General features: G+C 48.3%; 1 protein-coding gene and 1 long non-coding RNA gene across 3 annotated transcripts in view; one reads left to right on the forward strand and one right to left on the reverse strand.

Moving 5' to 3' along the window:
- The window catches only part of LOC132534645 (uncharacterized), a 118,617-nt gene that overhangs the window by 69,636 nt on the left and 23,346 nt on the right, over nucleotides 1-25,635 (reverse strand). The gene's annotated exons all lie outside the window — the stretch shown is intronic.
- Nucleotides 15,060-25,463, forward strand: SFRP2 (secreted frizzled related protein 2). Its single transcript, XM_007529452.2, has 3 exons — nucleotides 15,060-15,766; nucleotides 18,089-18,169; nucleotides 24,309-25,463. Exons 1-3 carry the CDS (start codon nucleotides 15,268-15,270, stop codon nucleotides 24,611-24,613), a joined length of 885 nt encoding a protein of 294 aa, XP_007529514.1. The 5' UTR covers nucleotides 15,060-15,267; the 3' UTR covers nucleotides 24,614-25,463.

The following is a 25,635-nucleotide window of genomic DNA, read 5'->3' on the forward strand; positions in this document are numbered from 1 at the left end:
CTGGTGAGTATAGCAATTAAGGTTAAGGACCAATAGGATATTGCCAACTGGAAATAAAAGGACTTAAGAGTTGTCTCTTAGGAGACGGGTAAGGTTCCCTCATCTCTATTGCCAGGTCATAGAGGGGGGAGATAATCTTTGAAAACTTAAAGTGGCGCAAGAAAACATAATTCTAGAATCTCCCACTGATCTGCATCTTCTCCTGCTGCTTACAAAGAGTCAACTCCACGGCATCTGCATTAAGGATCTGATCAGTTCCACTGAGGCAAAAGAGCGGCAAGGGCGACCATCACCAATACAGCACCTTCACGCCTAACCACTGGTGACTTCCCTGTGCCGCCAAGTCGATTGCGAAGCCGCTACTGAGGAGCACGTTAACTAGCAGGGTGTCCCTACTCGCTTTTCCCATCCCCCTTTGCTAAAATTGCTTATGAACATCACATGCCCCCAAAATGTAAACAGCACTTTCATTTAGAAAAAAAAAAAAAAAAGGAAGGGAGAGACTACATGATGGTTCTGCAAAAGACTTTCATGCCTGAGGCTCTGAGGCCCCAGGTTCAATCGCCAGCACCTCCATAAGCCAAAGCTGAGCAGTGCCTTTCTTTCTGTATTTCTCTCGTTAAAATGCATACATACCGTATTTTCTATTTTTTACAGATATTTCCTTTTTTATTTTTTTAACTTTATTTAATTTGATAAAACAAAGAGAGCCTGAGAGGGAAAAGGGATGGAGGAGAGAGCGAGAGAGAAAGAGAGAGAACTGCAGTACTGCTTCCCCACTTGTGAAGCTTTCTCCTTATAGTTGGGGACCTGGGGTCCTTGTGCATGGTAACATGTACTTAACCAGGTGCACCACAGCCCAGCCCCAACGTAAGATATCTTTAAAAAGCTAACAATGTCACTGACCATGGTAAATTTCACACATCCACTTAATCAGAGATGTTTAAACAACACAAAACATTAATTGTATAGTAAGATTAATACTTGAAGCATGCCAACCTCCTAAGAGAAGAGGCAGCCAATCAAAAGAACCCTGGTGGCCAACTGGAAGTGGTGGGCATAGGAGGGCATTCACATCTTTGGCACCCAAAGAGATCCGAACGTCTTTAAACTGAGAGGAAGACAGGGGTGACCTTATCTGCAAAACACAGGTCATGCTGCCCTAGCAGGTTTTACAAGGCTGAACTCTGAGTCTGTCTGGCTCCTTTCGCCAGGAGCTCTCAGTGTGCCCTGTTTTTGAAGGGGAGGGTCAGGGTGGAGAGCCCATCTCCAGATGTGGCCAGCCCTCTGAGAACTGCATCTGCTCTTTGCACTAGGCTTGCCTCTCAACAATGGCACACGATTTGGAAGGGAGAATGGCTCCTTCCCAGGAAACCCTTTTGTTCTACGTCTTGTCTTCAGCTCTGTCTCCCAGCAGAGCAGTCACTGGCTCCATAGGCCGATTATACACTTGCTGTGTGCAGAGCACAGGCCTCAGCCTCCGGGCAACCACTCGCCACCACCAGGCCAATTTGGATGGGCGGACAGAACATGTTTCTAATTAGTAACGGCTACCCTGAGGAGATCACCAGGAAAGATGAATTGCAAGGCTTTTTCTTGGAGTGCCAGAGCTGTTTCCCTCGGTTAATATTTCAACTACTTGTCATCTATTCTGTAATACAATTTTTGACTTCAAATTCAAACTCCAACAACAGCCACAGATTTTAAAAATAAGTCGATCTCTTTCCAAACTTTTCCAACTCCAATTTTCTTCTGTGTGTGCATATGGTGTCAGTCAGATTTGCTCTCCCTTCCTGGGCTGAGGCTGTGGGACTTCACTACTGGCCCAGCTCTTCACACTCTGCTAGTAATCTGGGACTGGATTTGTACCAAGAGCAAGTCTCTTCACACTGGATTACACCCACGTCATCTCTTCCCAGGGAAAGCCTCTATGAGTGGCATCAACTAACAAGGACTTGGCTGGTGGGATGGAAATGAGAGAGAGAGGGACAGAGGAAGAGAGGGTGAGAGGATGAGAGAGAGATGAAGAGACACCACAGCACTGAAGCTTCTTTCAGTGTGGTGGGGGCCATGCGCGAACTTGGCTTCACATACACACCAAAGCAGTACACTATCTAGGTGAGCTATTTCGCTGGCCCAAGGCTTAGCACTTATATCCAGTACTTACTCTGTAGTGCTTTGCTCTCTCGGCACTTATATCCAGTACTTACTCTGTAGTGTTTTGTTCTCTCGGCACTTATATCCAGTACTTACTCTGTAGTGCTTTGCTCTCTCGGCACTCACTAGGTGCACTAGTTTCTCATTTGGCTACAAAGAAACTGATGCACAGAGAATCTAGGTCACTTGGCCAAGGCCTCATAGCTAGAAGGTAGTGAAGTCAGATTTGTGTTCATTATGCAGGCCTGGAGAAGGAACTCTTGGTGTTTTGCATGTGCAATTCTCTGAGAAGCCTCTCCAGTCCAATTATCTACTTTTTTTTTTTTTTTTAGAAATAAAGAGAAAGAAGTAGAGAAGAGGGAGAGAGGGAGAGGGTGGGGAGAGGGAAGAGGAGAAGGAGAGGGAAGAGGGAGAGGGAAGGGGGTAGAGGGAAGAGGGGAAGGGAGGGGAGAAGAGGGGAGAGGAGAGGAGAGAAGAGGAGAGGGGAGGGGAGGGGAGGGGAGGGGAGAGGAGAGGAGAGGAGAGGAGAGGAGAGGAGAGGAGAGGAGAGGAGAGGAGAGGAGAGGAGAGGAGAGGAGAGGAGGCACATCCCAGCACCATTCCACCATCCAAGGAATATCCCCAGCTCCTCCCATAAGATGCTGCCTCCAAAACCGAGGACTTCACTTAGGACAAAGCAAGCTCCACAGGTGACCTAACTCCTGGTCCCTAAAGTCACATTTGACCGCTGTCTAAGTGTTTCCCATCATCCAACCTGTCCCAGATGTCATCTTGGGAAAAAAATAATAATAAAATACAATAAAATAAAATAAACACTTCACATAAAGGCACAGAATTTGGTTTCTTGGCCTCAGCTACACGGAAGAAGAGAATTCAAGAAAACATCTGCAATCCTCATTTCCCATACCTGCTGCTGCAAAGACTCCAAGCCCCTCCTTGGAAAGTCTCTAGGTTCATTACTCCACTTCTGGCATTCCTTGTCTCCCAAAAAGCCAGAGCATCTAAATAACTTGGAGGCTTCCTTTATCTCACTCCCTTCCATCTGCCATCTTTATCTAATTTCCTGGCAATTTACATTTCACTGAACATATTTTCAGAGCTGGAGCGCTTCAAAATGCAAAAGAAAAAGCTCTAAACCATGGAAGCCAGTAATGCGCATTATACAAACTATGCCATAAATAATGTATTCTCTGCTATAGCGCCAACACATCTTATTATCATAGCACATCCTTTCTCCTTTTTTTTTATTATCTTTATTGATTGGATAGAGACAGCCAGAAATTAAGAGGGTAGAAGGAGATAAAGAAGAAGAAAGACAGAGAGATACCTGCAGTACTGCTTCATCACTCACAAAGCTTTCCCCTTGCAGGTGGGGACTGGAAACTCAAACCCAGGTCCTTGGTGCATTGTAACATGGGCACTCAACTAGGTGTGCTACTGCCCGGCTCCTGCAAGAATTTTATTTCAGTAAAATACATGAGTTCAGGGTCATCTGGATAGCGCACCTGCTTTGCATGAGGACGATCCAGGTTCAAGCCAGGTTTCTACATTGTTGGAGGAAGCTGTGGTGCTATGGTGCCTGCCCCCCACCCCTACCCTTCCCCACTCTCTCCCTCACACATAAAGGCCTGGGTTCAAGTCCCTGGTCCTCTTGTCCTGAGGGGTGAAACTTCACAAGCAGTGAAGCAGTGCTGTAGGTGTCTCTCTTTCTCTCTAGGTCTCTTGCTCCCTATTTCTCTCTGTTGCTAAAAGAAAGAAAGAAAGAAAGAAAGAAAGAAAGAAAGAAAGAAAGAAAGAAAGAAAGAAAGAGCCACCAGGAGCTATGGAATCATCAACATTGAGGCACCAAGCCCCAATAACTTGGGGCAAACTCTCCAGTTTGCAACCTGCTAGTAGAACACACACACACACACACACACACACACACACACACACACACACACACACCTAGCAGAGTCTAGATTTCTTTAAATTTCACTCATAAGTCTGGTTTGGTTTCATAAGGAGCTCTAAGTATATGTGGCTAGTTATATTTGTATGTATTTGTGGAATGCTAGAAGGAAGGAAGGGAGGGAGGAAGGAAGGAAGGAAGGGAGGGAGGGAGGAAGGTTAAGGGGGTATCTTTGTTAGCACCTACTAGGTTTGGTTTTGTGAAATCAAATACTGAATACTATCTCAAAGACAAGTTGGTAGAGTCTTGGAAAGAGGTATGTCTGTAGATAGGAAATGAACCTGTACTGTTCTTACAGGAGGCGATAGAAGGAGAACAGCAGAAGAGCCAGACAGTCATGCTCCTTTAAAAGTAGAGTCTTAGGGGTCGGGCAGTAGCGCAGAGGGTTAAGCTCAGGTGGCATGAAGTGCAAGGACTGGTGTAAGGATCCTGGTTTGAGCCCCGGCTCCCCACCTGCAGGAGTCGCTTCACAGGCAGTAAAGCAGGTCTGCAGGTGTCTGTCTTTCTCTCCCCCTCCCTGTCTTCCCCTCCTCTCTCCATTTCTCTCTGTCCTATCCAACAACAATGACATCAATAACAACAACAACAATAAACAACAAGAGCAACGATAGGGAAAAAACAGCCTCCAGGAGCAGTGGATTCATAGTGCAGGCACCGAACCCCAGCAATAACCCTGGAGGCAAAAATAAATAAATAAATAAGTAAATAAAAGTAGAGTCTTAACAAAATATCACCGTGAATTGCTCGACAAAGTACTATCTTCATTATTTGTTAAGAGAAATTACTTAGAGGTCAAGGATGCAGTTTAGCAAGAGAGCATGTATGAGATCCTAGGTTCAATTCTTGGAACCTCTTGTGAGGTCCTTAGCCTGGTTTTTATCTCATACATGGTAGGAAAACTAAAAGGATTTAGAAGACAAAAAAAAATCTATTTTTTTTATTCATTATTGGATAGAGACAGAAAGAGACTGATCAGGAATGGAGCTACAGAGAGGAAGAGGAGTCATCTGAAGTTGTACCTTACCCGTGAAGCTTTCCCACTGCAGGTGGGGACCAGGGGGCTTGAACCTGGGTCCTTGAGCACTGCCTTGAGGGTGCTTAACCAGGTGTGCCACCACCTGGCCCCAAAATGCTTCTATTTAATTCAAGGGTAAAACCAACAACAACAACAAGGAGTGGGGGTCAGGCGGGAGCACAGCGGGTTAAGCCACATGGTGCAAAGCGCAAGGACCGACCGGCGTAAGGATCCTGGTTGGAGCCCTCGGCTCCCCACCTGCAGGGGGGGTCGCTTCACAGGCGGTGAAGCAGGTCTGCAGGTGTCTTATCTTTCTCTCCCCCTGTCTTTCTTCCCCTCCTCTCTCCATTTCTCTCTGTCCTGTCCAACAATGACGACATTAATAACAACAATAACTACAACAATACATTTTTATAATTTTTATAGCTTAATTGTGCAAGTGATACTATGTACATCTGCAAATGTTTTCTTCATTGAAGTGAGTCAAAATAGCCATCTATAGTCAAGAATAGAGGATGGCATAGGACACATAAAAAGAATGAAGGCAAGGAAGCAGGGATCATTAGAGACTATCTTTAAGACTGCTCATACAATAAAATAATACCCAATTCCATGGTCTGAATTTTGTGTCCCCTCCCTCCAAATTCATATGCTGAAATCCTATCCCCAAAATGATGGTATTAGGTAAGCACGGGACCTTTCAGAATGCATTATTACTTGAAGATGAGGTTTTCATAAATGGTACCAGTAACCTTATGAAAAATACCCAAGAGAGTTCCTACCTACCTTCCTTCCTTGAAGATCACCAAGGAAGCTAGTCTGTCATCATATGAGGAAGCAGGATTTTTCCAATCTGTTGTTACTATGACGTTGGACTTCCCAGTCTTCAATAGTGTAATAAATGCATTTCTGTTACTTACAAGTCAGTTGGGGCATAGTATTTTCCTGTGAAAGTTTAAATGGTCTGATAGCAAACTCACTGGGATGGACTTGCGTTGTCATGTGTGGTCCTGATTTGAGCCTCAGCACTACATAGACTGGAGGAAACTGGTGCTGTAGCCTCTCTCTCTCTCTCTCTCTCTCTCTGTCTCTCTCTCTGTCTCTCTCTCAAAAGTCACCTGGTGTGGTGAAATCAAGCATGCAAAAGGTCCCAACTATACACACACACACACACACACACACACACAGAGTCTTATATAACAGAGATTTGTTACATTTTGTTATTACTTATGTTCACTTCAGTACAATTTAACCTGTTATGAACAATAAATGCTTTAACAGAAGAGAGAACTCAATGGGACGCTACCAAAGTCAATCATGAAAGTAGACGGAGCTGACAGGGCGCAGTGATGTGATGCGGGACAAGTCAAGAACTCCTCCCCCCTTCCCCATTAGCAACTTCCAGAAGACAGGAGAGAGATGGGGTAGACCCCTCGTCAGTGTATCCATAGAACGACAACCACCACCCAGAGGACCTCTTGTATTTATTGGACTTCCAGCCTCCACAGATGTGAGGAAATAAATTTGTGTTAAGACACAGCCACACGTTCCCAACTGTCCCCCTCCCCCAGGTTGAGGTTCTTTGTAAGTAGCCCTAAGGAACACATACAAGAGAGGGGCAAGAGCCTTATTCTTGGGAAAATTTGGTCACATGTCTCACCCCACCTTTAAATTCAATCCCAGCTAGTTCTTGCTCTAGTCCTGCCCCACCTCTCTATCCAGCCCCAGTTCAGCATGAGCCCCAAAGACCAACACTCAGCTCTGAGCTACCCCCCCCACCTCCTCAACTCTGACAGAAGGAGGAGTGAACAGCAAAAACAAACAGAAAAAAGGACTCCAAGCCCATTACTTCTCCTGTAATGTTGCCTGAACATTTAAAAGCAAGTACTATTGGAAGCACAATACGTGGCAGGAAAACAGTTCAGGAAGACGGTTTAGACTATCAGAGAACCAACCTGTACGCCTGAAAGTGCAGAGGCTACAGGTTCAATTCCCAGCACCAATTTATGCCAGAGCTGAGTAGTGCGCTAGTACTCTCCTCCCTCTCTCCTTTTCTATCATAATAAAGAAATGAATCTGTGGGTCGCTCTGGGTCCCTGGCCATGGAGGGTGAAGACACCCCCTGGGAAACCTAGGGTGGCTCTGCGTGACGAGGGCGTAGTGCGCAGAGAGGAAGAAGCCATGCCAGACTTATCCGGCTCTGGGAGAGCCTCAGAGGGTCATCTTGTTTATTAGGGGGATTCAAGCAAGCAGATACACCCATAGCCCAGAAAGAAAGTTGAGGTAATCATTAACCCAAATACAGTGCGACACAAATGCATAGTTATATCATGACCTACAAAGTATTTGATCACAACTGGAAAGTTACCATACAAGGTTTGGTCAAGAGCTCAACAACGCAATTTTCTCTGGGGGGGGGTAAATTACAGGCACTTCAGGGCAGGGGGGAAGAGAGCAACTGAGTAAAATCAGGACGTTTGTGGTGGTTTTCAAGTCGGCCACACACAATATACAGTAATTCATGGCCTTTGTTTTAAGGGGACAGAGTGGCATGTACAGAAAGGTAGCCCCCGTCCAGAGGTGCCATCCATCATTAGTTCACCAGGTCAGGGGGACCTGCTGTTGTCTCTACCCTTTATTTATTTTGAATAGAGACAGACAGATATTATGAGGGGAGGTGGAAATAGTGCGGAAGAGAGACAGAGAGATACCTGCAGACCTGCTTCACCACTCATGACATTCCCCCTGCAGGTGGGGACCAGGGGCTTGAACCCAGATCCTTGCGCACTGTAAAGTGTGTACTTAACCAGGTGCACCACTGTCTGGCCCCAGAAATGTCATTTCTATGGGGCATTTCACCCCCTGTTGTGCCACAGGACGCTAATGAAGCACGAAGAAACTGGGCTTTCTCGCAGATACTGTTAACATTTAGTGCCAGTGAAGCCCATCAGGGTGCCAGATTGGTAGGCCGGCTGCTGTAGCTGGAAATGACAGGCTGCACTATTGTCTCCAAAGCAAGCAAAACCATGAGATTTCTCTAATTCGAAAATAAATTTGCCGCTGTGGGTACCTGTGGCTGGGTGAGGTTGATACATCATAAAATGCTGACATAACTCCCAGGAGCCTAAATGGTGTTTGCATTTGGAGCATAAGATGAATAAAAATCATGTAAAGGCCCAGAGGGACAGGCACACAGAGTATGGACAGGTGTCCCTAAAGGGAGTCGGTGGTAGCACAGCGGGTTAAGCACACATGGCGTGTAGCGCAAGGACAGGCGTAAGGAAAGGTGTCCCTAAAAATCAGCTCACTACGAATGATAAAAGGTTTTTATAGGTGCCAGGTGAGTGGTGCACCCAGTTGAGCACACATGTTACCATGAGCAAGGACCTGGGTTCAAGTCCCCCACCCACCTACCTGCACAAAGCAAGTTTCACCACTCATGAAGCAGTGCTGCAGGTGTCTCTCTTTCTCTCCATCTCTCCCTCCCTTTCCTCTCTCAGTTTCTCTCTATACTTTAATTAAATAAAAGAAAGAAAACAAAACAACAAAAAAAGGCCACCAGATGTGGTGGACTCATTGTGCAGGCACCGAGTCCCAGATAAACCCTGGTGGCATATAATAATAATAAATAATAAATAATAATAATAATAATAATAATGGAGGTATATACTCTGATGGCTGTCTCTTAATGAGAGTGCCCAGGTGTACAGGAACTCCCGCTCCATCTGTGGCTTTAGACTCCAGCCCACCATTGTGCTGACTCTACTCTTATCACCTCGGTCAATGGCGCTGGCTTTCTCCCCTGAGAGGCTCTGAGGCTTCTTCTCCCTGAATGACCTGGGGATTTCACTGTTTCCGTTCAGGATCCCCCAACATGAACAATTAGGAGATACTTCATTTCAAGGGTTCCCATCAGCAGGTGTGACACCTCAGTGGGCAAGAACCTGCTGGGACTAGAAACAGGAAGTGGGGTTGGGAGGGGGAATGTATCCAGCAGAATGGTTTGCACAAATGCTCAAAGAATCTTTCTTTAAGAGCCCAAAACAGTGGGGTTAGGTGGTAGTGTACCTGGTTGGGTGTATACATTACCATGCTCAGGGACCTGAGTTCAAGTCCCCACCTATAGGGAGGAACCTTCACAAGTGGTACGTGTGTGTCTCATGTGTGTCTCTCTACCTCCCCCTTCCCTCTCAATTTCTCTCCTAAATAAATAAATAAGTAAATACATTTAAAATGTTTTTTTTAAAGAGTGCAAAATGGAGGTGTCCACAGGTGGCATGAAAAATCAATGTTTTTGATCCCAAAGCATAAGGCATTACTTTGGGGCTAGGAAATCTGAGGCTTCAGCTTAAATACCCATCAACAGGTGACTGAATAAATAAATTATAGAATGTACACTCCATGGAATACTACTCTGCAATCAAAAAAAGATGACATAGCGTCCTTTGAATCAAAATGGATGGAACTGGAGGTAATTACGCTTAGCGAAATAAGTACAGAAGATAAAAGATGGGGGTCGGGCGGTAGCGCACCGGGTTATGCACATGTGGCGCAAAGCGCAAGGACCAGTGTGAGGATCCCGGTTCGAGCCCCCGGCTCCCCACCTGCAGGGGAGTCGCTTCACAGGCGGTGAAGCAGGTCTGCAGGTGTCTGTCTTTCTCTCCCCCTCTCTGTCTTCCCCTCCTCTCTCCATTTCTCTCTGTCCTAGCCAACAACAACGACATCAATAACAACAACATAATAACTACAACAAAATAATAAGGGCAACAAAAGGAGGAATCAATAAATAAAAAAATAAAAAAAAAGAAGATAAAAGATAATTACCAGATGGTTTTATTCTTCTGTGGCATCTAAGGAACTGATACACATGAACTTGCAAAACAAATAATAATAATAATAATAATAATAAATAAACCCAAAGCAAGCTGTTTCTAAAACTTGTGAGAACTATGATGGTTATCATCTCTGGGAGGATGAAAACATTGAACTTTGGTGGTGAGTGTAGTGTGGAACTAGACACTGTAATCTTAAAAGTTTGTGACCCACTGTTACAAATAAAAGTGGAATAGATAAATAAATAACAATTCATTTTGGGAAAAAGTCTGAGGCTTCACGCTGTAAACAAAAAAATAATAATAAAGCTATTGGGAGTGTGTGATTAAACAGAAAATGGAACAGATAAATAAATAACAATTCATTCATTTTGGGAAAAAGTCTGAGGCTTCACCCTGTAAACAAAAAATAATAATAATAAAGCTATTGGGAGTGTGTGATTAAACAAAAATGGAATTTGCTTTCCCAAGGTCTACCTTGAACAGCCTGGGAGGTGGGAAGAGGGGTATTTGACGAATCCATGCATTGGAGGGGAGGGTTGTCTCTGCTTCTCTGTGGAGCAGAAGCAGCCTTAGAGACGGGGGGGGGGGGGGGGGGGGGGGGCCGCTTGCCTCTTCCCCCATCACTGCTTCTGCGAAGTTCCAGAGAGAAACAGACCACAAAGGGGCTATGGCCTGCGGCGGGATTCTGGGGGTGGCAGCTTTGGGGCACCCCCCACCCACCCACTGAGCTCCCCAGGTACCCAGCCATAGGTTCCCAGTCTTTGTCGAAGATCAAGTTCGCAGCAGTACTTGGTTCTAACACGCACTCCACCCCGGGGAAGTTCACAGAGGCTGGGGGGACTACTAGGCGAAGTCACACAGACCTGAGCGGGGCTCCTGCTTTGCCCCCTGCCATTCCTCCGCCCCCCAACAGCTGCCCAGTGGCTGCGGCAGAGCACCCCCACCCCAGTCAGGGTCTCTGTCTCTCCTGCAGGCCAAAGGTGGCGCCAACCCTGCGCTGGAGAGGGACCAGGCGGGGACCATGAGTCTGTGAGGTTGAGCATTGCTCCCCACGCCACCCCACCCCACCCGCTGAGCGAGTCAAAGCACTCCCCTTCACACCATCTCCTCACCCCCTTCCTTTTCCAACTCGGGGACGCATCCCAGTAAGCAGTGCGCTTCAGAGCCCCGCGGGGCGCAGCGGGCACCTGCCCCTCAACCCGCGTGTCTGCGCCCCAGGTTGCCCATCTGACCGCAGTCTGTGTCCCGGCGGGGAGGAGGGGGGGGGAGGTGGGGATGGGGGGGAAATGGGGGAGAGAGCTGCTGGGGAGGGTGCTAGTCACAGCCCTCAAAATGATCACCCTCACACCGGATTTCAGAGCTTTCACTCTTGAGTAAAGGAAGCCAACATGCAACCTAGAGGGAGCCTCAGTTTAGGGGACTGGCGCCCCCAGATGGATGCAGGGAACACCATGAATAATCCTGGGACTGGCGTGCCGCCCAGCCCCAGCACAGCCGGGATGCCCCCAGCAGGTGGCGTCACCCACCCGGAGAGCACAGGACCAGTTGGGGAATACCCAGCAGGGCAGGCTGTACCCCCACAGCTGCCCCTTACCCAACCGAGGTAGGTGAGGCAACAGTAGCTGCATGGCACCCATTGACCCGGTTCAAGTGCCTGAATACCCTTCTCCAGCGCCCCCCCCCCACGCCTTGTCCTTGGAAAACTCATGCGTAATGACAAGGATGCCACCACCCCCACCCCACCCAGCTGACAGTGACATCGCAGGGGCCACAGACCAGGTGTAGGTTTCTCTGTGCTCCAAGGAGGCTTGGGCCTGTCCAGGTAAACATTAAGACCACTCCACTCCCCCAGGAACTGTAAAGACTTAATAGGGACCCTCCAGCTTTCCAACCTAAAGGAAGGCTAGAGCAGGGGTTCAGTCCTGTGGGGGTGCTCATGCTAGATCCTGAGAATTAAGATGGGATGATGGTGGTAATAGTGTTCACCTGTGAGGGTGCCTGCTTTGTCTTGTCTGAAACCCAAATTTGTATTTTTTATATTTATTTTATTCTAATGAGAGAGATAAATATACAGACAGATATACCACAACACTCTACTCAGCTCTGGCTCAAGGTAGTGCTGGGGATTGAGCTTGGGACCTCAGAGCCTCAGACATTAGAAGTCTTTCACAGAACCCCCACCCGTGCCCCAGGTCTTACCCCCACTGCACTGGAGGAAAGGCTTCGGTGTTGTGGTCATTCTCCCTGTCTCTCTCCTAAAAATGATTTATTTCACTATTGACAGAGCGAGCCAGAACACTCCTCTGGCACAAACCTGAACCCCCTGCTTTAGAGTCCAATGCTTTATCCGCTGGTCACCGCCTGAGTAGCGTGTCTCTCTATCTCGCCTAGAGTGGTGAAGCCCCAACGATGACAATAAAGAAAAAGTAAAATAAAACAAGATGGTATGCACCCGTGTCGCTTTCCTAATTCTGGCTTGCAAGTAGTCAGAAGTAAGAGTGCGCCCGCTTCATTTTCCATCCCTGTAATCTGCCTAGGCCAGGAGAAACAGGGTTCAGTCTGGAGACCCCTCCACCCCACCCCACTGAGTCTCTGCGTGTGAGGGCTGGGGTCCCGGCCCCCACGCCACCCCCAAGTGCGCGGTGCTCTTGCAGGTTGAACCCAGCAGCCCTATTGTTTGGGCTGCTGGCGGGAAGCTTCTGGGAGGCTGCAGATGCTTCAAAAATACTGGGGGGGGGGGGCGGGGGGTGTTGCACGGGACTCCTCTTCCGGGTGGGTGGAGGGAAGGGCGCCAGCCCCGTTAACCCGGAGCTGTGGGCAGCCCCCTGGAAGCAGGTTGCCAGGTGCACCCTACCACTTAGCCTGGGTTTATGTGAAGAGCTTCTGGCCCTAAAGCGGGCGAGTACTTTATTGGGGGTGGAAGGTGGAGGCTGAATTTGTAAAAGCAAACCCCTGCCTGATGCGGTTCTTGGTTTAGGGGTTCAGAGCAGCCTGATGTGAAAGGATGCAGTCTAGAAGTGCAGGTTCCGGGTCGAGAAGGCGCCCCCATGGGAGCACCAAGTGTGCGCTTCTCCCTACAGGGCGCGAGAGCCAGGACCTGGGGAGAGGGGCGAAGTAGGGGGCCGTCCCTGGCATCCTCTTTCAATGGATGAATGAGGCTCGATTCTCAGACGAGAGTCCCCCTCGCACCCCAACAATCAGCTCGGCCCACAGGCGGTCACGTAGGCCCTCGAGTGGTCGGTGGCAGGAGGGCGGGGCGAGCCCGGGTGGAGCCGAGAGACGCTGCCTTGCAGGGTGAGGTCGCGGCTGCAAACATGGGTACAAGGGGGTGACCCCGAGCCCGGGAACCCGCAGGCCAGCGAGACCCAGGCTCCCGGCGCCCCCTGGCGGCGAGCGAGGCAGCGCGGGCTCCGAGACAATGCAGCCTCCTGCACCCGCCGGCTTGGTTTGGGGGGCCCAAGGCAGCTCCCTGGCGCCACCCCAAATGTACTGGGCCATTTGGGGGCTCAGTCCACTCTAGAGGACCCGCGGGCACGCGGAGACCCCAGTAAAAACCTCCCTGCTCCCCACCACCTCTGCGCACCAGTCCTCACCAGACTGCTTAGCTGTTCAGTTGCGTCTCTGCCTGGTTCATTTGAGGCCCTTTTTTCAATACAGTTGGTGTTGGGCTGCTAGACTAAGAATGAAAAGTCCTAGGGCCCATCTGGCGGAAGCGTGGCCTTTGAGCGCCCTCCTCGCAGCAAAGCACCAGCAGTTAGAAGAAAGCAAAGAGGGGAACAGCTAGGTTTGGGGGGGGCAGATACCCGGGGTGCAGGAGTTGCCCTCCCTCCTGGTGGCAAGTTTGTGTTTACTTCCAGGAAGGGGCAGGAGGTGACACTGTGCGAGCTTCCTCCGCCCACACATTACCCCCCCCAAGCAGGGGACACAAGGAGCCCAATGATTTGGTCTGGGGGGTAACGCCAGAGGAGGGTAAGAGAGGGGGCCCAAGGTTAATACATCTTCCGGAAAAAAGGAAGGAATCCCGGTTGAGGGTCTGCTGGTGGCTGGAAAGTCATGACAAAGGGCCCACCTTCCATATGAAAGAACCTGCACCCCAGAGAGAGGCTGAGGGGGCAGTGACCTGCATCTCGGGGAGACCCCCAACAACTTAGGGGGGAACAAACCCCCCCATACACAAACCTTTCCCTCTGCTGGCACCCGAGGCCCGGCTTACATCTGTGAACCTGCAATGCTCCGCGGTTAGAGTCCCCACTACAGCAGAGCTGGCCTGTTGCTCATCCGTTGTGCAGGGTGGTCGCCCTGGTTGTACCAAGGCCAGGACCGGCCTCGTGGGCGCCTGGCCAGACTGCTTCCTCTGACCCCCTCTCTCTACGCTGCCAGCCTAGCCACCAGTTCTTGGTGCCAGGCACCATGCACACCGTGCCCTGGGGAGCCCACACTGCCCTTCTGCGAGCCCAGCCAGACGCCCTGGGCCGCACCCATTCATTTGCGGGGAGGGGGGAGGACGGTCTCACCTGCAGACCCGCAGACCCGGGGACTGGAGGGGAGCCCCGCGATAGCAAAGAGACTCTGTACAGGCGTTTCCACCGCTGCCAGCTCTCCAGACCTACCCACCCCACGCCTCATTGTTTCTTCTTCCATGAAGTTTTGCTCCTACGGCTCTGTTAAGGCTTCTGACTCGGGAGTGGGGGGAACAAGGGGCGGAGAAAGGAAGGTCGTTGGGCGGCTAGGTCCCCAGGTGTGTGTGTGTGGGGGGGGCACAAAGAGCCCCAGGACAGCCGCCGGCCCGCAGTTCTGGGACATCGTGTCCCCTCCACCCCTGAAGCCCCAGGCCGGTGCACACACTCCAGGCCGCCGGGGCGCGGGGTGGAGGGCGACCGAGCTAGCAGACTCCGCATGATGGAGGGCGGGGCGAGTTCCCGCTGGGACCTGCATAGAGGTTCCCCGACTCTGCACGCTCACTGTCGGGGCTCAGCCTCGAGGCTCACCCACGACTGTAGTCAGGGCGACCCAGGGGGGTGGGGCGGAGGCGCCTAAACCCCCCTGCAGGGAGCGTGCGAGGGGCTCTGGGACCAGTGACCACCCCTCCTCGGGTTACTCTCCAAGGCTCCTCCCCGGCGCCCCCCCACCTCCAGATTTGCATAAAAAAGGTCCGGAACGCTCCGGCTGGGCCCCAGCCGCCGCGCCTTCTGCTCCCCCGGGTCGGAGCCCCAGAGCGTACGCGGGCTCGCAGCGCCCCTCCGTCCGAGCCGAGCGCCCCCAGACTCCCGCAGCGAGTGGGCCCAGGCGGAGCGCCCCCCGCGCCCACCATGCCGCAGGGCCCCGGCTCGCTGCTGCTGCTCGTCCTGGCCTCGCACTGCTGCCTGGGCTCGGCGCGCGGGCTCTTCTTCGGGCCCCCCGACTTCTCCTACAAGCGCAGCAACTGCAAGCCCATCCCCGCCAACCTGCAGCTGTGCCACGGCATCGAGTACCAGAACATGCGGCTGCCCAACCTGCTGGGCCACGAGACCATGAAGGAGGTGCTGGAGCAGGCCGGCGCCTGGATCCCGCTGGTCATGAAGCAATGCCACCCCGACACCAAGAAATTCCTGTGCTCGCTCTTCGCCCCCGTGTGCCTCGACGACCTGGACGAGACCATCCAGCCGTGCCACTCGCTCTGCGTGCAGGTCAAGGACCGCTGCGCGCCCGTCATGTCCGCCTTCGGCTTCCCCTGGCCGGACATGCTCGAGTGCGACCGCTTCCCCCAGGACAACGACCTGTGCATTCCGCTCGCCAGCGGCGACCACCTCCTGCCGGCCACCGAGGAAGGTAAGCCCGCAGTGACCACCCCATCCCGTTCCGCTCCGCTGGGGGGTTTCCCTCAAGATGCGTCCCCTGCCCTAATCTGTCATCGCCACAAACTGAGACAACACACATACACACTGCCTCATTTTCACCCCGAGGTATAGTTAGGGCCTTTTCCCCCCTTTTGCTTTTAATTAAAGGAGTTGAAAAGGTGTCTGGCTTTTCCTTATCCATACGCAACTGTTTTAAGATTCTAACCTCAGAAAGTTCAACGCGTTGGAGAAATCCTGAGCCCTAGGCAGAAAGTTCCTTCCAGGAGGGTAAGAATCTAGGCTGGAGAACTTCTTCCCTACAGACACACACACACACACACACACACACACACACACACACACACACACCAAAATGCACAGAGAACAGCTTGGCTCTGAGCACCTTGAAAATGGAGACTTGGCTGTAAGTGCCCAGGTGTTTAAGTGTCTATGAGAAAAAAAAAAATTGTGTGATGACTTCTATCACTAATCAGCTTCTATCTTAGGGGTGGTTTGAACTAACTGAAGAAAATCATGCAAAAGAGAGTTCCCCCAAGTTTTTTTGTTGTTGTTGTTATTGTTATTTTGTGTGTGTGTGTGTGTGTGTGTGTGTGTGTGTGTTCCCCCCCCTCAGGAAAACAGAGGGGGAGTTCCTTTGCAAAAGCCATCAAAGCAATGAAAACCTCATGGGCCCTTGATACTCTTGCCTGAAAGAAACACAGACAATGTGGCTGAGCTGATTTTGGTCCCCTGGGAGGGAGAAGGGGGCTTCCTAGTCCCCCTCAGAACCTCACCAGCATCTCCCTTTCAATCTCTTAATTGTTTTCCTACAGCCAATCATTAGCTAAGGAAAATGCAAAGTCTCTTTAGCAATCTTTCCTGGCAAGCACAACCAGTTTGCAATCATTTCATTGGCTAGATTTCTAATTTATTGCAAATGTTTGGCATATTTCAAACATTTGTCCAACATATACCACAGACCAACCAATACAGGTTAGTAACATTTTATATACATTCCTAGAGCTCCTAATTGGAGCAGTTTTCATTTTGTTTGGGCTAGAGAAGGAGTGAAGGGCAGCCTTGTGTTGCATGTGGCTTTTGTTCCGATGTCTTTCCACTTGATGTCTTTCCATTCTGCTCGCAGCACTGACTTTATGTACGTTTCTCCCCAAAGTCACTTCCCCTTCAAAATAAAAGTTTGTGTTCAAACTGTGCTGTGAGTTTGCTAAGGCATAAATAATTCTTGTGTCCTGAGTCAGTTTCATTTGTTTGTTTTTTTGTTTTGTGAAAGCTCCATTTTGGCTGAATTTAAAAAAAAAAAAATCATTTCACCTACCTAAATGTTAAAGACAACACTCACACATCTGGAAATGGGAGGGAAGGCACAGGTTTCTGCTTTGTTTCCTTTTCTCAAGAAATCGGGCTCTTCCAGAATGCTTTTCTGATCAGCTCACCGAGTTGGAGAATATTCTAGGTATGATTGGACCCCAGAAAGCTTGCTGTGATGCTGAGCATCAAGAATAGTGTTGACTTCTTTTGTCTGGTGGGCATTTTTAAAGAGTTTTTAGGTAGGCAAGGTAAAGACAGAGATGGAATGAACAAATGAGATCAGTTCTGCTCAGCAAAAGCATGCACTTGGTAGAAAGCATAAATCCTTGGATTCTGTAGCAATGCAGTGTTTTCAAGGTAGAGAAGGGCCCTAGTAAGACGCCAGACACTCTCACCTCCCCCTGCCAGCTGGCCACCTCTACCCACACTGAGAAGGCCGTAGAATGACACCTTCATCACCAAGTTCTGCTGAAGGGCCCAGCACAGACCAAGCTTCACTGCAGGGAGACTCTTGGCCCTATGCTACGCTTGCTGGGTTTCCAGATTCCCTCAAAGAGAGGTACCAGGGGCAAGTTTTTCAAAGACTAACTTTCTCCCAGAGTCACATGGAAAGGAAGAACTATTGGGGTGTTGGAGAAGTCATGATACTTTTTTTGCACTGAAAAACATAGAAGACTACGTCATGACTTTTCTGACAGCCCCAATATAAGGCCAAAACCTGTCCCAGCCAACCACAGCTACACCTGCAACCACCACTTTCTTTGGGATTCTCCATCTATTAGACACAACATCTGGGCCTCCACCTTTTTGCCTTTTAAGAAGGAGACATGGAGGGCTTTCCTGAGAATGAACTATTAGAAAGGCACCCAGAGCCGGTCTAACAGGACAATTCCTCCTCTTGGCTGGGCAGGGCTCTTAGGAGTCATTGACAAACACCACCTGCTAGTCCCTCTTCTGCAGATTGACTGATTCTTCCTGTTTCTAGCTCCCAAGGTATGTGAAGCCTGCAAAAGCAAAAATGAGGATGACAATGACATCATGGAGACTCTTTGTAAAAATGACTTTGGTAAGTGACACACCACTGAAAGCAAAGAAGACACAAACACATACACACACAAACACACACACACACACACACACACACACATACACACATTCAAAAGTCTAATTTACCAGTAAACACGGAAGGTGTGCACATCGTGCCGATGTTAGTGGATATGACTTGAGCAAAATGCCACCACAGAGCAATTTCCCTGACACTCTCCCACGTGTCTGGCCCTCGCTTCCTCCTTGATCCTCCATCTTGCATCGAGTTATATCTAAGTTTCATTCTGTTGAGTGGTGGTCAAGTAATGATTATCATTCACACTGCGATTTTCAGTTCTCATTTCACTTGGGCTTTTTCTTGCCAACAGGTGTAGTCCATTGGCTACTAGGGCTTGTTTGGTGGCAAATAAAAGTACATTTTCTGGGCCAGCAAAGTAGCTCACCTGGATAGTGTACTGCTTTGCCATATATATGTCCCAGGTTCGAGCCCAGCCTCTATCACATTAAAAGAAGCTTCAATGACTCTCTCTCTCTCCCTCCCTCCCTCTCTCTCTCTCTCTCTCTCTCTCTCTGTCTCACTCTTTCTGAAAAAAAAGTCAGTCCATACCAGTGAAGCCCTGGAGAAGACCAAGAATAAATGTTGTGTTTTTTTCCCTTCATTCAGTGTAATCCACAATGATTTGCTCCTCTGATTTGTCATCACCAAATTGATCTGAGGGACTGGTTAATAATTTGGGGGTGGGGAGTCAGGCGGTAGCACAGTGGGTTAAGCGCACATGGCACAAAGCACAAGGACCGGGTAGTAAGGATCCCGGTTCGAGCTCCCGGCTCCCCACCTGCAGGGGAGTCGCTTCACAGGCTGTGAAGCAGGTCTGCAGGTGTCTATCTTTCTCTCCCCCTCTGTCTTCCCCTCCTCTCTCCATTTCTCTGTCCTATCCAACAACGATGACATCAGTAACAACAATAATAACTACAACAACAATAAAAAATAACAAGGGCAACAAAAGTGAAAATAAATAAATAGTTTAAAAATTTTTTAAATAATAATAATTTGGGGGTGGAGCCACTTAGATTTAAAAGGAAGAAAAAAATAAAACTTAGGGGACAGGACACATGAGAGGTAGCATGATGACAGTACCCTAGTTGCATAGAGTATTTAGTTTTTGCCCTTGAGAGAAAGAATTTCTAAGAGAAAGGAGTGTTGGAGACTGTCCCCACAGGACTCTACAGGCACCTCAATCTGCTGTCCTCAGGTCTCTGGGGTGAGAAGGCTCCCGTGTGAGCACAAAGTCGGGATCAAGTTGAAAGTTGAGAGTAGTCAAGACTTCCACTCTATTCCAAGAGCATATGGCACAGAGGTATGTTTGAGTGGTTGGTGCCCGTTCAAAATATTTATTCCAGTAAGTGGCCAGGTGGCGGGGTACCTGAATGCACATGTTACAATGTGCAAGGACCCGGATTCAAACCCCCATCCCCACCTGCTGAGTCAGAGTTTCACCACTAGTGAAGCTTCAGGTGCCTCTCTGACTCTCTGTCTTCCCCCTTCCCTCTTGATTTCTCTGTCTCTACACCATAAACAATAAGTAAATAAATAAAATATTTAAAAATATATTCCAGAAAAATGTTAAGTCTCCCAGGTAACAGGCATGGGGGCCCCTGCTCCATCAAGCAATGATAGGTTCTGACAGACATATATTAATTTCTCAAATTAATTAACTTCTCCAAGTCCTGGAGACTGAGAGACGTCACTCTAGCTCTACTACTGAGCAACGCCCACCTGTTCCCCCCCCCCCTTCTCTCTAGCCATCCTAGAAATTCCCAGCTGGCTTCTGCTTCTGGAATTCTGCTTCGGACTATGTGCATTTAGCCGGTGTGCTACCGCCCCTCTTCTGGAATTCTGGAAGCCTCCCACCACTACTCCTTATACCCTCTTCCAGGGAGTGTCCTGGGTTTAAGCTTAGTCAGTCCCATAATATCCCAAGTCAGGGAAAAGCTTCACACTGCTGCTGAGGAAGGGCTCTGAGTCCTAACCAGCCCTTCCCCTCAGCAAAAGCCCAGAGGCCTGATAAAGTTTCACATGTCTACATTCAAATATATACAAAATAGCTGAGGGCCAGACACATTGGCCGCAGTCATCTCAGATCGCTAGAGCCGTAGCAAAACGCAGCTCTAAGCTTCCATGCTGTGAGATTTGATTAAAGGCAAGATAGAAAAAATATATAAAGCTAATGAAATTTATAAAAAAGTTTATATGAAATGTCATTTTCTTCTGGCAGCTTATGTCCGCTGCACTGGATTGAATACAGATCTCTCCTAAAGTCCATGAAAAAGTTGGTTATATAATATTACGGGCACTGAGAAGTTGCATTTAGAGGAGAAAGACCAATACACACACACACACACACACACACACACACACACACACACACACACTGCCTGTTTGATTTGGGGCTTAATTTATAAAAGGCCTCCTTTGTAAAAAAAAAAAAAAAATAGCCTATCAAATTCTGAGCCAAGGGTGGGGGGGGGGTTCACTCTCCTTAGGAGAAACCTTTCAAAACAACATGGAAGTGGGACATCCGAGGCATTATGTATGCACATACCTTATAAGCTGTGTTTTCTTTTTCTTTTTAATTTCCTTTACGTATTTTAGATAGAGAAATTGAGAGGGAAGGAGAAGATAAAAAGGAGAAGGAAAGAGAGACACCTGTAGTCCTGCTTTCCTACTCATGAAGCTTCCCCCTCCCCCCATAAGTGGAGACCAGGGACTTGAGCCTGGGTCCGTGCTCATGGTGACATGGTTGTCCAACAAGATGGACCAGCATTGTTATGCTCTCTATTCCCCTGCATTTGTTGTGTCCCATTTGGAGATAATGAACTTCAACTATAGGAAGTGCGTCCTATCCTTCTGATCTCTATGCTGAATTCCGCAGTGCCTCTGGGGTCAGATGTGGAAGGAAGGGTAGAAAGAACAGAAAAGTCTGATTTATTGAACCTGAATTACTTGTGAAGGCAGCATACACTCTGCCCGTGCATTTCTGAAATACAGGGGAAATGCAGGCCACCTCTTTCCATGGAGGGTAAGAGCACTGGTAGGACCCAGAACTGCCTTCTATGTATACCAAGTGTGAGGTCACATTGTACTATATCCCCTCACTTTTAACCAGGAGGAAAGATTTATTACTCATCTTTCATCCTGCTATCATATGGCTAATTTTATGAAAGTTTATCTTGGGGATACATTAGGCATTTTTTCCTTGGAGCTTAACTGATACTCAAACATTCCCAATGATCAGATATGAATAGATATCAGGTTGAAAGTGCTGATTTGGGGGGGCTGGGCGATAGCTCAGCAGGTTAATGTGTGTGATAATGTCATCTATCTCCCGTACCCCCACCCCTGATAAAGGCCATGGGGACATAAGATATTCCCATGGCTTATTTCATGATTCAAATTGTATCAACTCTGAGAATTCATTACTGCAGTTCAGATGCGTATTATATAAAATCAAGGCTGGCCAAGTCCTAGCATCCTTGATTTGCCTGCTAAACTTTAGTCAATTCTTGATTGGCTGGAAAAGTTGTGCTCGGTCAAATTCCCTTTTGCAAGGAAGAGAGAAATAGATAGATACACACACACACACACACACACACACACACACACACACACACACACACACACACACACACCCTCTCTCTGTTACTAATTTGAACAATGCATTAGATGCCCCTGAATCCAGGAAGTTACACTCTAACCTTCTGCAGAACAATTATTGATGAATGACACTGAGGGTTTTGGGATCTTCTGCAGTTAGGGGAGTTATGACTCCAGCCAGGACAAGAAACTAAATGTTCCCTTAGCACACCAGAGTGGTATTTTAGGAAGCGTTTGAAAACTAGACCCAGCCAGGCCACAACCTAACAGAATGACATCAGTGGAAGTGACTGAATTTCTTTGGACCTCAGATCCTTCCTGCACAAACAAGAGATTCTAACCAGATGAGCTCTTCCAACTTAAAAATTCTATCCCTGCCCTGCCTTCCTGGAGTCCTGAAACTTTAATTCTGGAATGTACATTTGCAGGGTTCTCTTTGCCCAGGCACACTACACTGCTTGTGACTGTAAAAATATGTCTTGTATAGCAAACCACTTACATTTGGACTCAGCTTTCTAATGAGCCTGCATATCCATTGTGGAAACCGTGCACATTATGATCTGTAATTGCCTTGGCCTTGAACAGGCAAATGATAGCATACGAGGATGAGGTCTTCAGGAAAAAAAAAAAAATTTTTTATAGTGAAACATGTTGTACTCTTAAAGAAATGGGTCTTGGCTATTTCTTTCCTCTGAGTTATTTTACCAAATCAAATGCAGCTGTAAGATCAATCCGCCTTCCTCTATAGCCTGTGCTTTAGAAAACAATGACTATGTAATAGAATTTCCTTACAGGTTTGTCCAAAAACTTCTCTGATGTAATAAATGGAGTTTAAAGTTTATGGCCATGAAAGGATCGTGTTTCACCTATGAGTCAGGCATTTCTTTCAGGCTGAAGAGTTTCATAGGGGAAGTCATTCGCTGAATAGAGGACAAGCCCATGCAACCTACATAGAAATGCAGGGCAAGGGAGAAAGGAGGTGAATCCCACGTGGCCCCTGGAAAGGATTTGAAACACGGTTCCAGGGAGACTTAAGAAATAGGGCCCGGGGGGTCAGGCGGTAGTGCAACAGGTTAGGCACACGTGCCGCAAAGCCCAAGGACTGGTGGAAGGATCCCCACCTGCAGGGGAGTCGCTTCACAGGCGTTGAAGCAGGTCTGCAGGTGTCTGTCTTTCTCTCCCCCTCTCTGTCTTCCCCTCCTCTCTCCATTTCTCTCTGTCCTATCCAACAATGATGACATCAATAACAACAATAATAATAACCACAACAATGGTAAAACAACCAGGGTAACAAAAGAGAAAAAATGGCCTCCAGGAGCAGTGGATTCATGGTGCAAGCACCAAGCCCCGGCAATAACCCTGGAGGCGAAAGAAAGAAAGAAATGGGGCCCATGGTTGGGGAGTTGGGGTGGACAGTGACACACAGTTAAGCCCACACATTACCACGTGCAAGGACCAGGTTCAAGCTCCCTGCTCCCCCCTTGCTGGGAGAAAGCTTCATGAATGGTGAAGCAGTGCTGCAAGTGTCTCTCTATCCCATTCTCCTCCTTTCTCAGTTTCTCTATGTCTCTATCAAATGAAAGAAAGGAAGAAAAAAAAGAACGAAAGAAATGAAGAAAGAAAGGGAAGGGGAAAACCCTCTGGGAGCAGAAGATTCAATATGCAGGCACTAAGCCCCAGTAACAACTGGTGGCAAAAAATAAATTGATTAAATTAAAAATTTTTAGGAACCAGGTAGTGGTATACCCAGTTAAGTGTGCATACATATGCAAGGTCCCAGGTTTGAGCCCCAGCTCCCAGCCTGCATGGAGGATGTTTCACAAACAGTGAAGCAGTGTCTCTCTTTCTTCTTCTAGGTCACCCTCTCCCCTCTCAATTTCTCTCTCTCTTATTCAATAAAGAAGGAAGGAAAGAAGGAAGGAAGGAAGGAAGGAAGGAAGGAAGGAAGGAAGGAAGGAAAAAAAAAAAAAAAAAAGGCCGACAGTGGATTCACAGTGTCTGCACCCAGCCTCACCAATAACTCTGGTGGCAATTAAAATAGTTTTTTGTTTCTTTGTTTGTTTTTGTTTTTTTGCCTCCAGTCACTGGGGCTGCGTGCTGGCACTATGAATCCACGGCTTCTGGCAGCATTTTCTCTTTCTTTCTTTTTTTTTTCCCCTCTATAGGACAGAGAGAAATTGAGAGGGGAGTGTAGATATAGGGAAAGAAAAATAGACACCTGCAGACTGCTTCACCACTTGTGAAGCCACCCTACTGCAGGTGGGGAGCTGGAGGCTAGAACTAGGATCCTTGTGAGGGTCCTTGAGCTTCATACTATGTGCACTTAACCTGGTGCACCACTGCCTGACCCCCATAAATAGATGTTTTGAGAAAAATGGAGCCCACCTGCTCAACTCAACCCTGACAATTTCCTGAAACTCTCTGGATGGCTATTGTATTCTAGCATCAATATTGTCCTCCAATATTGTAACAACTGTGATCCTGTCCCCCTCTGTCTTCATAGCTCTGAAGATCAAAGTCAAGGAGATAACCTACATCAACCGAGATACCAAAATCATCCTGGAGACCAAGAGCAAGACCATTTACAAGCTGAACGGCGTGTCGGAACGGGACCTGAAGAAGTCGGTGCTCTGGCTCAAAGACAGCCTGCAGTGCACCTGCGAGGAGATGAACGACATCAACGCGCCCTACTTGGTCATGGGACAGAAACTGGGCGGGGAGTTGGTGATCACCTCGGTGAAACGGTGGCAGAAGGGGCAGAGAGAGTTCAAGCGCATCTCCCGCAGTATCCGCAAGCTGCAGTGCTAGTTCTTCCGCGCAACCCGCCCCCCCAGTTCTCTCCCCTCTGAGCACAGCCCCTGTGGCTCCAGCCCAAGCCTGGGGCCGCCCCCTGCCTTTTTACATGTTAGCAGACACAGCATTTCCTGACTTTATAAGGCCCTGCGAGGGCTCGGGAGCCAAGAGTTGTTCCCACAGAAAGGAAGGACACTCAGATCATTGAGAAACGTCCGAATTAATAAAATCGTGAATGTGTTTGCGAAATTTTAAGACAACTCACTCTCCAGCTAGTTTTGAGTAGGTGCGACTGTGATTTGGGTCGGTCGGATTTTTTTTTCCCCTGTTTGATTTGGGGCGGCTGATTTTCATCTCTCACTGAAGTTCCCCTTCACATATAACTGTGTTTTTTTGTGTGTTTTTATTTTTTTCTATGGGCCCCAAACTGTCAGGGTCACTGACTCTCCCTCGTTGAGATAAAGCTGGCTGTTATCTCAGCGACTCTCAGCTCCAGCCTGAGAATCAGTGCCTGTAACATTCACGTGTCATCTTAACACCTCTGCTTGGGAAGCTGCAACTTTAGCATGTACTGCATTTCCAGGTAGGATATTTTTCATTTATGAAAAGCACATTAACCTCCATAGCACGGGTTCTTCAAATAAAGGGCGACAGACAAATTCTATAATTGGCCTGAGTACTTTAAGCTTCATTTAAACCTTTTTTTTTTTTACTTAATTTTGCAAAGTAAACCACTGTAGCTTACCTGTAATATACATAGTAGTTGACCTTTAAAAGTTGTAAAAATATTACTTTAGCCAACACTGTAAATATTTCAGATAAACCTTATATTCTTGTATATAAACTTGACATCTTGATATACCTACTCCTCGCCTTCTGTCTCGTTTCTCAGCAGAAGGACTTGGGAAGGGGGTCTGGTCCTGAAGCCCAGCCCTCCTGCAGTTTGAAGTGTGTATCTTCACCATCAGCTCCCGGCTCTTGCCTGGTGGCTCACAGTTCAGCAGAGATTAGTAGATCTGAGAGAGCAGACTCAACCA

This window comes from Erinaceus europaeus, chromosome 19 (assembly GCF_950295315.1).
Source record: "Erinaceus europaeus chromosome 19, mEriEur2.1, whole genome shotgun sequence".
Lineage (NCBI taxonomy): Eukaryota > Metazoa > Chordata > Mammalia > Eulipotyphla > Erinaceidae > Erinaceus > Erinaceus europaeus.

Excerpts from the sequence above, each read along its gene's own strand:
- SFRP2 (XM_007529452.2), top strand. The coding sequence starts at position 15,268 with ATGCCGCAGGGCCCCGGCTCGCTGCTGCTGCTCGTCCTGGCCTCGCAC. Across the intron at positions 15,767-18,088 it reads CCTGCCGGCCACCGAGGAAG|CTCCCAAGGTATGTGAAGCC; the intron begins GTAAGCCCGCAG and ends TCCTGTTTCTAG. Across the intron at positions 18,170-24,308 it reads TCTTTGTAAAAATGACTTTG|CTCTGAAGATCAAAGTCAAG; the intron begins GTAAGTGACACA and ends CTGTCTTCATAG.